This window comes from Trachinotus anak, unplaced genomic scaffold, assembly GCF_046630095.1.
Source record: "Trachinotus anak isolate AG129_WGS33_773 ecotype Australia unplaced genomic scaffold, CSIRO_AGI_Tana_v1 ptg000012l, whole genome shotgun sequence".
NCBI classification, from domain to species: domain Eukaryota; kingdom Metazoa; phylum Chordata; class Actinopteri; order Carangiformes; family Carangidae; genus Trachinotus; species Trachinotus anak.
The window spans coordinates 5,692,399-5,705,379 of record NW_027273863.1 but is presented as its reverse complement, the minus strand read 5'-3'; the positions used below and the strand labels follow the sequence as shown (position 1 = coordinate 5,705,379).

The window sequence follows — 12,981 nt, the reverse complement described above, 5'->3', positions numbered from 1 at the left end:
AGTTAGGGAAGAACGAGAGACTGAAAAAAGAGGAAGAAGGGGATGAGGAGGAAAGAGAAGGAAGGGTAAACATCTGAAAAGGAGGAGAGTAACTGTCTGACATTACGGGACACTGCTTGTCCATAAATCTGTCTCACAACACCCTGCGCACACACACACACGCACGCACACACACACACACACACACACACACACACACACACACACACACACACACACACACACACACACACACATAAAATGATCCCAGCTTCTAACCCACTCTGTGACAAAGACAATCCAGGGAATTCCTCAAGTGAACAAGAAGCAAGCAGATAAAAAAGAGAGCAGGAGCAGAAATGAGAGGCAATATCACTTTTTTACAAGGCTTAGTCCTGACACAGTGTGTGTGTGTGTGTGTGTGTGTGTGTGTGTGTGTGTGTGTGTGTGCGTGCGTGTGTGTGTGTGTTTTCATGTGAGCCTGGGCTGCTGCATTCTTTTTTTACAAGGCAGCTATGAAATATTTGTATTTACAGTCGTCTCCTATTAATCAAGTGGAAAGGGGCAGAGCAGAGGCTTAAGTGCTCGACAGCAGTAATCTAATAATAATATGTGAGAAATGACCAACCTCCAGTGCTGCCACAGTAAATTGGACATTATGCATGGTGCTTTTATGCCTCTGTGTGTGTGTGTGTGTGTGTGTGTGATCTTCTCTTTCCTCCTTTACCCAGGTTTAAAAAGGTCAGGAATCATTTACCTGGGGGCGTCTGGGAATGTGCTTAAGTTTTATCATTAGAATATGACATTTAACGGTACTCTACGTTATAAATGAATATCTTCCATTAAAATTTTTGGTCTTTTAAACTAACCAATCAAAGCAACATGCAAAAAGACTGGCTACAAAAAGGTTGCATTTAAAGCTACATTCTGGTGAATCACTTGATTACCCCCTCACTGTGCAGAATTTCTATCTGGAAATTTGACTGTAAAGACTCTAAAGCAATGTGTGTTTTGCGAATTTGCATTGTGAAAATTGTAACATTTTTAAATCTAAAGAGTTTTGTAAGTGCAAAAAAATAGAGAACACATAAAGAGAGGCAAAGAGAAAAAGGAGAGAATGTGTCTAAATCTCTTCTGTCCAACAGGGGTGTGTGTGTGTGTGTGTGTGTGTGTCAAAGGGTGTGCAGCCTTACAGATGTCACATGTTTCTCCTCTAACCCAATCACCTTAGCTTAGCAAGTGGGCCTAACACCCCATAAGGAGGTGCGTTGGGGTTAATCTCCGGTTGGGTGGTGCATACCAGGGAGGAGACGACAACAACAGGCCCATGTGCTTCAGACTGGCCCTCTCCATTCTCCATGCCCTGCCGCTGAATACTAAACAACAGTGGTGAGATGCGCAGTCACGGTCAGAGAGGAAGGCCAGCGCTCACCCCTCAACCCTCGCTCTGTCTGCCTTTCTCAAGTACAAGCCCACCCACAGCGCCGTGAGCACTGCTCTAAGCCTGGGTCAGCACCTAAAGGTGTTGTGGGAATGAAAATGGATCCCCCTGAATTATACTACAACTCTCATGTGGCATTCATGTGCACGTTACATGTACTTTTCCTGCAGCGGGGCATCTGACTTTCACATGGTTTTGTAGTTAGAACTGAAAAACAAACATGGAAATGATGAAGCACCCGATCACTTCAGGGTTCTTTCGGAAAACACTGACACAAGTCTTAACAATAGACTCATTCAGTTGCATGTTCTCAGCCATATTGGATGAAGTCTCTACAATGAAACTTTCTCATATCATATATCAAAAATCTTCATTTTGGACCTCAGTTCTTGATAGCGGGGAGGAATAAAGTGGTGCCTAACAATTCATTTACTGTGCATTTACATGATGTAAGCTTATCTACAGTTTATTTATGCAGGATACTATCATGTCCAACACCACAAATGTGCATCAGAAGGTTTTACTGTCTATACAAGATACAACACCCTCTGCCTTTATTCTAGTTATTTCCTCTCAGTCTTTTTCCTTTATCTTATCACATCTTTCCACAGGCCCTGCGGCTTATTCACAGTCCTCTGCATTGCGAGCTGGACCTTTCCATTAAATCTACTATACAGAGCATGTTAAAGATGTGGAAAGGTCTTCTTTTCCTCTTAAAAGGGGTCTCCTATGGCAGCTAGTGATGAGTTAGTGGAGGCAGACGCTATAAGGGAATGCTCCTCGATGGACTCATGAATCTGTCTTCCTACACTTTGACGTTATCTGTCTCTTTTTTCTTCTCTTTTTTTCTTCCTTCTCTGTCTGTCTGCGTCTCTCTCTTTGTCTCTCTAATTGGAACAATCACAGTACAGTGCCTCTTGGCCCGGCTGCCTGTTGGATCACAGGAGACTGGTACTTCTGTGCGTGTGTGTGTGTGTGTGTGTAGGATATAACACAGAGACCCACAGTACAGATGATTTCCCCTTAGTGCAGCAGAGAGGAACAGAGTATCAGTGTCAGAACATAGATAGATGGACACATGCACACATTTCAATTTGCATTCAATTATTTCAAATCTTTTCTTTTTTTTGCACTATATAAATGCTAATAAAAGCAGTTTTGATGTATGGCCATGTTACTGATCACTTCTGATTGGCAGATGTTATTTTTCTTTTCATTTTTCACAAAGTACAAATAAACTTGTACTTATATTGCAAATATAGGTGGAGATAAAAAGAGGCAAGAAGATGAAGGACATTGTTGATTTCCACTGGAATGAAAACCCACACTGATGTCATGTTACGTGTTTGCAAATAAAGACTATATGAGGAAATGTGGTTGATCTCACCTTAGGGGTTCCTGGAGTGGTTGCTCCATCCTTGGATGAAGGGTTCTTACTGCAGAAAAGAAAAATATAGAATATAGTGAGGTTATATTACATAATGCAGTGCACAGTTTAATCTGGTTACATGTCTCACACTTGTTGTTCTCATAGTGTGAACCAATATACAGAATGTCTGTAGTTGAAAGGGGTTTTCCAGATCCATAACATCAGAGCTCTGCACACATTCATTCACATTAATCCATTGGTCTTCCAGTCTGTCTTACTCTCCATCCATCCATCCATCCATCCACCCATTGTGTAGCATTTTAGATTGGAGATGATGGAAAATCCAACAAAACAGACACATTCAATTCACATGTTACTTTACTCTGATCTCTTCTACTGTCTCATTCTTTTCATTTACTCATTTACCACACTCTAAATTGATGTGTTGTCCTTTAATTTCTTCCTTAGTCGCCCTTTTTTCTGTCTCTTTTACTCCCTTCTCTCTCTCTCTTTCTCCATCTTTGTTCATCTTTCACCCTTTCTGCCTCTGCCTCTCTCTCTTTCCCTCTCTCACTGACTTCCACCCGAACACAGAGATACATTTCTCCGAGCCTCTTCAAGTGTTACGACAGGCTTGACGTTGACAAAGCGAGACAGGGTTGTCATGTTTGCTTTGAGACCCTGTTAGCACTCTAGACCTCCTTGGACACACACACACACACACACACACACACACACACACACACACACACACACACACACAGACTGACAGACACACAGTGGCAAACCAGGGAAAGAATGGTGTCTGAAACTGAATTGAGCGTGACCTCTAATCTGACAGCATGGCTTGGGAAACAGGGGATTTCCTTTTTCAATGGATGGATGGGTGGATAATAAGAATAAGAAGCCTTATTTATATGTCACTTATCTGAGAGAAGAATTTACAAAGTCGTGCACAAAGAGGCAGAAGAGCAAGACAAGGAAAATATAAGAGCAGTGTGATATAATGCAAAGCTGCACAGAGGAAGAAGGAATAAATGATGGGATGTGGGATGGATGTATGAGGTACTGTACACATCCTGTGATATAATGTGCACTGCATGTCATTTTTCTTTACCAAGCAGAAAGAGTCTAATGAAATGATAATAACTGCATGATGGGAAATGTAGGATCCAGAGTTTTTGGGGCTTTGGGGCTAAATTTTAGGATATCTTGGCCTCAAAATCAAAGCAGCGGTGCTTCAATTTTACCTATTCTTTTCATAATCTGTCTTTTGTGAGTCCTTCATGTTGCTGGAGGCGTGATATCTAATAGCTTGAGCACCCCTTTAAAGGCCCTTTGAATCTTTTGTTCCTAAATGGGATGTATTTCCAAGTGAAATAGAATATGTGAGCTGGGTATCATCACCAATGGGATTTGATCAAATTCTCCAAATTTGGCGGGAATGTTCAAACCAGGAAACAATTGTGATTCAGAGCTGCGTTGAGACAGAAAGCTGTAATGAATGGTTAGCCTCCACAACAACAGCCCCTACCTGTGCAGGTGGATGAAAGACAAAAATAAATGAACCAGACCACAACCACACTAATTTCGAAATCTAGTAGCAGCCGACACTTTTTGCCAACTAAAAACCAAACACTGCTGCTATCTGCTCTGTAAGAGGCTACAACGTAGAAGCTAGCAGTCAAGGGCTAATGGTTTTATATGACTGGCTTGGTTAGCTAGTCACCTGAATCAAATTTGATTTCATATATTCTTTTAATATACACGCCCAAGTGAATCAAAAATACCATAGAGGATAAGAAAAGGGAAGAATTTTGATAAAATTATAAAAAACATCATTTCAATGCATCTGTTACACAGCTTTAAAACAAAACGTATTGTTATTATCAATATTAGTTACTAGTTGCCATTAGTTTTCATTAGTCTTCATTGTTGCACTGATGTGACTGATTCTTTTTTCTTCTCAGATGAATTAGTATGAATTAGTATCTACCTGTGTTTGCATGTATTAAAAACCTTTGTTCATGGTGAACTTGTCTGTGGAAACATGTCATTACTGTTGCTGAGCTCTGTGTGTATCTGTGGCTGTGTGTATCTGTGGCTGTGCATATGCATCTCTTGCTACTGTGTGTACCTGTGTGTCTCCTGTCTGTATAAGTGTGTGTGTGTGTGTGTGTGTGTGTGTGTGTGTGTGTGTGTGTGTGTGTGTGTGTGTGTGTGTGTGTGAAAGCTGAACAGCGGGCCTCACCTCCACCAACAAAGAGAATAAACATGGGTGACACAGTCAAGCTGCCGTGTAATGCAGGGGATTCTGCCAACAGCACCCACCCTCCACACACACACACACACACACACACACACACACACACACACACACACACACACACACACACACACACACACACCTCTCTTACCCCTTTTCTATCTCTGTCTCTGTCATCTCTTTCTCCTTCTCCCTCTATCTCTCTTTTATTCATTACCTGGAACCTCTGCAGAGGCATCAACAATAACAGCCACCTCTACCTGCTTGTTGACGGTGTCAAACAGTGACAAGAGAAGGAGGGAGAGGGAGAGAGAGGAAGAGAGAGAGAGAGAGAGGACAGCAGTCGCATGCCTGCCACGATGGGAGAAAATTGCCACAATGACAGAGGGGGTGATAGAGAGATGAAAGGAGAGTGAAAAGGGGGGAAAGAAAAGAGGTAGAAGGAGATGAAATGTGAGGTGAGAGAGAGCGATGTGGCGAGGGAGGGAGAGCAGGCAACATAAAGAAAGAGATCGAGCGAGGGGAAGATGAAAGAAGACGGAAAACGAGAGAAAGAAGGAGAGCGAGTGATGGGAGAGTTGGTGTGTGTCATCGCCCGCCTCTTCTCGCAGCTTCACACGTCTGTTTGCCCGGTTCTATGAATTTTTGATGGCGAGGGTTATGGGGCTGGAAATTCCAGCTGCCTGCCATTTCAAAGAAAGGAGAAGAGAGTGGAAATGAGCAGCACAACAAAGTGAAACAAACACACAGACAGACAGGAGGAAAAGGAAGGAAGGGAGGAATGGGACATGGAGCAATTTAAAATGTGTTGTGGTAATAAGGTGTGTGTGTGAACACGGGGAGACAGGTGAGGGCATGTTGCTGCTTCAAACAAATCCTACAACACATTGCCCCACCATGTAATGCAGGACCCTGCTCTGAACTGGCTTAACCTAAAGGAGGGGCAAGAACCTGTGACATCATAAACAGGAAGTAGCCATGCAGAATAGGCACAAGGGATCAGCTGGACTTTGTGTTCACTGACTAAAGCATCAGGAGATCACAGACCATAACTAATTAAAAATCATGTATTTATAATTAGGGCATGATTTTAGTCTGCTGAAAAATATGCTTGTGTCATTCAACTGTTGTGTAATGAATCGTGGGGGTGATGGACAACATGAAAACAGTGTAACTACACACCATATATGAATGCAGTAGTACACAACAACTTCATATATTACATTTATCACCTTCTCAACCCAAAGCAAAAGCTGAAATTAGTCAAATATTCAACTTTACCTGCGATGTTGCTATGTAAAGGGACACTGCAGTGATTTAGTATTACATAATTATCGTTTAGGTTGAGGGACTTGCAAGAGGCAGATTAAGAAAAACAGCAGTGGGTGAGACATATAAACTTCTGTGAGCCGCTCACTGCCAGTAAACACCCACGTTTTTCAAACCCCATGCACTTAGCTTGTAATGCATTCTAAAGCTAGTTTAATTCATATTTCATACATGCAGAGAGTATTTCGATATTAATGTTGAGTTGTCAGTGTAGTGGCTGGTTGACGTATAAAGTTGTGAAGATGAATCTATACAACTTTGCATTACTCACAATACCTGAAGAACCATCATACGCTTTGTTTAAGATGTTAACACATTTTTTTTCTATTCCAAAAAATCCTTTGAATATGACGACTGATCTTAGAGATTTCCTTGTAATTACTGCTCATTGTCTGATGTTGTGTTGAGACATTACACATCAAATTTGACATGATTCTACTATTTAAGTAAATGAAAGAAGCTCCAAAACTGCCAGATCATATCACTGACATTTTATCTGGACCAGTCTCCCATGTGAATTGTCAGTACAGCATTAGTTTGCATTGGGTTGATCAGGAATTTAAAGCAAAACCATTCAGCAAAACTGTCCACCCTCCCCAAACCTGATTACAACCACATCAATCTTACACAAGTAGAAACAGACCAGGTTTGACTGACAGCTGGCAGGGCCCTCTGCCCCTCCCACCAGAGAGAGAGAGAGAGGGAGAGAGGTCTTTTGTCAGTGGCAGTTGGGTGGAATAGATAGAAGGAGGAATGCAGGGATGGTGCTAACCTCAAGATGCTGATTGCTTTTTGCCTTTTTGTGTTGTCTGCTAGAGAGGTGGGGGCTCCTCTGGTGGAGGCAAATTGATTATGGAGGAGGAGGAGGAGGAGGAGGAGGAGGAGGAGGAGGAGGAAGAAGAAGAAGAAGAAGAAGAAGAAGAAGAAGAAGAAGAAGAAGAAGAAGAAGAAGAAGAAGAAGAAGAGGAGTGGGGATATGAAGAGGAGGGGTGATGGGGTATGTAGATTACTTTGCCCCCCTGAGCCACCTGACATGTGCAGGGCATGATAGATTTCCATTTGCTCAACTCTATGTGTGTGCGTGTGATTTCCATGTCCATACGTGAGAAGCTGTGGCCCATGAACAAGTGACAGGGCTCACAGTCACAAGAGAGGACAGGCTGGCAGTTGTAATCAAACACACACACACACACATGCAGGAAGAACAGAGCAGGGAAGAGAGGAGAAGAAATGGAAAACAAACAAACCCACAGAAGGACAGATATCTACAGAGGAGAGCAGGCAGACACACACTTTTCACACCAGGATACTCAAACGCGCACCTTCGTCTCCATACCCACAGCTCTTTCATTCAGCAAGTGCTGGTCGTCATTAAAGGCAGATTTACTACAAATTGGACCAAATTCCCACTGTCACTTTCAATGATGGCTGCTTCCATGCAGAGTGCCAGAGAGCGGGAGAGGGAGAGACCATGTGTGTGTGTGTGTGTGTGTGTGTGTGTGTGCGTGCGTGCGTGCGTGCGTGCGTGTGTGAGTCTGAGGTACAGAACGAGGCTGCTCTTGCAATATAACTCACACGGACACACACGCTTTCTGCCTTCATTTCATCTCCTGCTCACATTCCCCCAAACACGCACAAACACACAAAGTGATACTGAGACATTTTGTGTGTGTGTGTGTGTGTGTGTGTACTTGTACTTGCTACATAGTAAGGACCAAAAAAAGTATTTTACTAACAGAGTGAGAACATTTTGGTCAGTCCTCACTTTTGTGTGTGTGTGTGTGTGTGTTTGTGTGTGTGTAAAGGACAATTTCTCTGAAAATATCTTGAAATTGTGCCAGTTGCATCCCTCGTGTCTCCCTCCTCTCTCGTCTTCTTTTTTTCTCCTCACGGTGTGCGTATGTGTACGATGGGTTAATGGCGAGTGGCTAAATCAGCCAGCCGTGACTTTGGCCACCATCCCATCTCACCCAGGGATGACGCTGTTTCCTTAAATAACCGTGTGTGTGTGAGCATGTGTCTGAGTGTATGTGTGCATGTATGTGGGTTTCAAGCTTCCCCAGGCTTATGGACACTCTCAGACCCACAGAGGGAAGGGCAGACCACTAACCTTTATTAATTATTAAAGCACACACACCATATCACACAATGATGGATGACTGATGCTTCCTGCAATTTCTATTCTACTCTATTCTATTCTATTCAAGCTTGAAATTCTAATCTTAAGATCCAGTGACTTTTTCCGGAGCCACATGCCATTGTCTTCATTAATGGATGGAGTTAGCCGATAGTTTAACTGTTATCATGACATAAGGGAACTAAACTATTGCCATGACAACTGAGCAAACTCTCTCCACCGATGAAGGCCATGTAATGTGGCTGAAAGCTCTAAGTGTAACTTGTGATGAGACTCTTTTTGTCAAATATTATTTTTCAGTTCTGTTCTTCATCTCATTTACTTCTCTATATTTGCTTTTCTGTAAACACTTTCTGTCCTTTAATAACTTTTCTTTCCTTCCTTTCCTTTTCCCTCAAGTTATTTTTTGAGCATTTTATGCCTTTATCAGATAGTGGCAGTGACGGGACAGGAAAACAGGAAATGTTGGGAGAGTAGGGGAATTACATGCAGCAAAAAGACCAGCCGGCAAGGAGTGGATCCGAGGACTCACTGCTCAGGGCTTTTGAGCCCATGTGTTCTGCGCCCTGACCTGTCGGTTTTCAGGTCGCGATTCTCTTGATTGGTTTTTGACTTCAGGATCACAGGCACATTTGTAACAATAGCTTTCTTCATTATTAATATAGGCTTCCTCCCTAACAGTCTACCTGTCTCTACGTACATCCTTTCCTCCTCATGAAGCCAAGAACGATATGTTGACCCACTCACTCCTGAGCACAATCAGGTCAGTGGTTTGATGTGAGGGGGTATAACTGCTTAAATATTAGCTTACAGCTTCTAGAAACAAGGTTAAGGCAGGTAATGATGAAGTGACAGGATCGGGTTGGAAGAAGATAGAGAGGACTGTGTGAAAAGATAGTTTGGTGAGACACATGTACAGTTGTGAAGAGGAGAAAATGAGAAGAAGTGTTTATAAAAACAAAGAAGGAAACTAAAAGATAAGAGAGAACAGGGAGGAGAAACAAAGGAGAAAGAACAGGAAGGCAGGAAAGGAGATGAAGAAGGTAGAAATCCGGAGGACCCGTGCACAGACAGGAGGAGGGGTAAACAGGGGTAAACGAAGTATGATTTTCATGTGGGGTGACGCTATCTGTTGCCCTGTTCCTCCAGGTTAATGGGGACTATCATAAAGCTGGGCCGCTGAGGTGGACACTGGGTCACGCACCAACACACCCACACACAGGCCACACGCCTGTGTACACAAACACACACACATACGCAGCCAGACGCGTGGTCAAGGTGAAATATGGATCCTAATGGTTGTGTCCCATCGTTAAAAGGGCTTGCAGTTGATTTATCCACCGTAAAACAGCTCGTGCAACTGCCACGGGGAGAAGAAGGGGGCGGCAGTGAACCTCGGGTCACAGGTTTGAATCCGAATCCCTGTAGGAAACACTTAGCGCTACGTTGATGGCATGCCTCTGCCTTTTATGCAGATTTATGGCGCCAAAATCTCTGCTTCGAAAAAATATGGGTCACTGAGCCTGACATAAAAGCTGAGTTAAAGCTCAGCTTTTACTGTACGCCTGAAAAATATTCACCTTTATGAGCCCTGGAAATCCTGTTTACCTTTCCTGCTACATTAGCATCCAGATAATGTCACTTGAGTCGAATTAATGATGATATATGTTAAAATAACTAATCAGACTTTTTTTGACATTCAGAAAAATATTAAAGGTATACCGCAATATACTTTTGGAGATACAGGAGAAAACTAATGGTTTGTTTTCTTTGCATAAAAGAAAGTTTGTACAACTATGTTCAGCTTAGCTTAGCTTAGCGGGAAAAACAAGCTAGCTTCTTTCAGAAGTCATTTAACCACCAGTAAACTACTTACATGTTTTATCTGGTTTGCTGGCTCGGCTAGTTAGCTCAGTTCGTCATCAGTTGTGATTGAACTTAAAGTGAACCGTGTGTGAGTGTTTGGCAGAGAACGAGGGAGATGTGTTTGAGGCCTACCTGAGGCATATGCTAGCTAGCCTCTCTATCTCTGTCTCCATGTGTTCCTGTAGCTCTCCGGGCCTGAGCAGCACCTGGCAGATGGGACACACTGGAGCCTGGCTGTCGTACAGGGACATCTTCTTTTTACCTGGAGACAAAGACAAAGAGAGAAACATCAGCACATGTACGAGACATGAAACATTTCTTGTTTTCAGACACATTATATTTGGATTACGTCTACATACGGCATCAGCACAAGTCTGAAACGAATCTCAAGTGACGGCTAACGATCAGATTTCACTTTTTGTCTGGTTAATCTGTTCAAAAAATGTCACTAGTTCGACACAGATAGGCTAAATAAATGAATGACAAAGATTACTCCAGTTATTGGATATCTTCTGCACAGAGGCTTCAACACATTGTCCAAGTAGTTTCCCCATGACAAATCAAATTGAGTTTGTGTTTTTGTCTGTGCTGGTCTTTAAATAGAAACACATTTATTCCCAGGTTAAAAATCAAGACAATGAGGTTAAAAAGTCAGCATCAAGATCACTCAAGTAAACACTGTGTATTTGTGGAGGCAAGTGGAAGTGCATGTGCAGTATAATTCTGCATCACACACACACACACACACACACACACACACACAAAGGGGAATAGAGTAGTGTACGGTCTCCATTGTGTAACGTTTGTTCCAGGTCAAAGCAGATTTAAAGAATCGTCAGCCAGATGAGATAATGCTGTATAGAGATTGCCAACACTACCTCACTTCATTGTCCTTGATCAGCAGGGCACAGGGTGGGGCCCACCTGTACGTGTGTGTCTGTGTGTCATTGTGTTTCTCGGGGGGTATGTGTGGACGGTGCGCGCATTGTTAAGTGTGCATTTAGCAAAACAGCCTTTTGTGTCTGTGTGTGCGTAAGTGTGTGTACAGTGTCGTACATCCTACTTCTTCAAGTTTACCTTTGAGTCTGCAAAGGCTAAAAATATCATCTATTGAAAGTGTCTCAGTGCTTAATGTTGGAGGACACTTCCTGAATTTCCTGTATTTAGCCAATCAAATGGGCTTTTTTTAGGCCATGAACAATAGGCTCCACCTCAGCCAGGATATCCTGTTTAGACTGCTTGTCACCACGGCAACAGGAGGACCAGGTATAAGGGGACTCCCTATCTGTCTTGTCTTTGGTGTTTCTCTCTTTTACGTGCACGCACATATACATACACATGCACACACAACCCTCTGGAGACATGTATCCTTGCTCACATATTGGTCTGTCAGAACAGTTTCCTGCAAGAGGACTCATCAAGAGACAACTAGTGGGGAAAACACACACACACCTACACACACACACACACACACACACACACACAAAATGCCACACACGTCACCACCCCCCCTCCCTCTCTCTCTTTCTCCGAGCGTGTGTGTGCATACCAGCCTCCCATTTCTCCTGCACTGCTACTTACCAGAGCCCACAGCACTGGACACGTTAAGTGACTTTGAAAAATAGGTAATCGATTACTCTCTCTCTCTCTCTGCCCCTGTTTCTCTACCTCTTTTTTCTTTTTCTTCACCTATCCCTCTCACGCGCTTTCTCTCCAGCCTCATCCATTTCTAATTTTCTGCTCCCTACCACCCATTTATTTGTTTGATTTCTTTCTCCTCCTCTTTCATCTACCTCCCATCTCTTCTTTCATTATTTCATTGTTCGCCTTTCTTTCTTTCTTTCTTTCTTTCTTTCTTTCTTTCTTTCCATCCTCTCATCTCTCTGTTCATCTATGTTCCCCATCTCCTTTCTCTCCTTCTCTTCTTCTCTGCCTTATTGTCTCCTCCACTGCTCCTCCCTTTGGTAAATTTCCCCTTCTCTCCTTGTTTCTCCATCTCTTTTTCTCTACCCCCCCCCCCAACCCCCTTTATTGCTTTGACAAGATAATTTGAGTCATGCTGAAGCTGTCACCATCCGCCACAGCAAACAAAGAGAGATCCAATCCCTGTCTGCCGCTGATGGGGCTCTTTCTATTCCACAGGCAAACACACACACCTGGAGGACATGGACACACACACACACACACAGAGGCATGTATACAAACATGCCTCCGCTTGATTATTTTTAGGCTTTTGTAATATCACTTTTTTTAAGCAAGTGCACACTTGCTTTTTTTTTTTTTTTTTTTTGCTTTTCACTGCAAAGTGATTTTCTTTTGAATTGTGAAATTTTCTGGATGGATGTATGACTTTTATTTCCACTGGCAACAGATTGAAGATAACGAAATGTAAATGCATGGGTGTGACAAAAGAATGGCAAGAATCAACAACAGGAAACACTTAAGTTGGGGGGTGGTGTATTCTGTGAAATGATTTAAACTCAGGTGTTTCACAATTTAGGCTCCACAAACACGCTGTTCACTGCAGACACATACTGCACACACACAAATTATAGGCTCCTGGCTCTGACATGATGGAACAGGTGGAAAATCAA

At 42.8% G+C, this 12,981-nt stretch overlaps 1 protein-coding gene and 1 long non-coding RNA gene across 9 annotated transcripts in view; one reads left to right on the top strand and one right to left on the bottom strand.

Moving 5' to 3' along the window:
- Nucleotides 1-12,981, bottom strand: part of rnf220a (ring finger protein 220a) — a 310,863-nt gene that overhangs the window by 39,804 nt on the left and 258,078 nt on the right. For all 8 annotated transcript variants that reach the window (XR_011692828.1, XM_071490481.1, XM_071490478.1 and 5 more), the window contains 2 exons: nucleotides 10,520-10,649; nucleotides 2,808-2,856 (listed from right to left, as the gene is read on the bottom strand). Coding sequence is in view for 7 of the 8 variants with exons in the window: in XM_071490481.1 (XP_071346582.1) it covers nucleotides 2,808-2,856; nucleotides 10,520-10,649 (179 nt within the window). In the remaining variant the exon portion in view is untranslated. The remainder of the gene's footprint in view (nucleotides 1-2,807; nucleotides 2,857-10,519; nucleotides 10,650-12,981) is intronic.
- Nucleotides 8,326-10,701, top strand: LOC139628628 (uncharacterized). The gene is made up of 3 exons (XR_011692829.1): nucleotides 8,326-9,106; nucleotides 9,203-9,284; nucleotides 10,573-10,701. It is a non-coding gene; the product is annotated as an uncharacterized lncRNA (long non-coding RNA).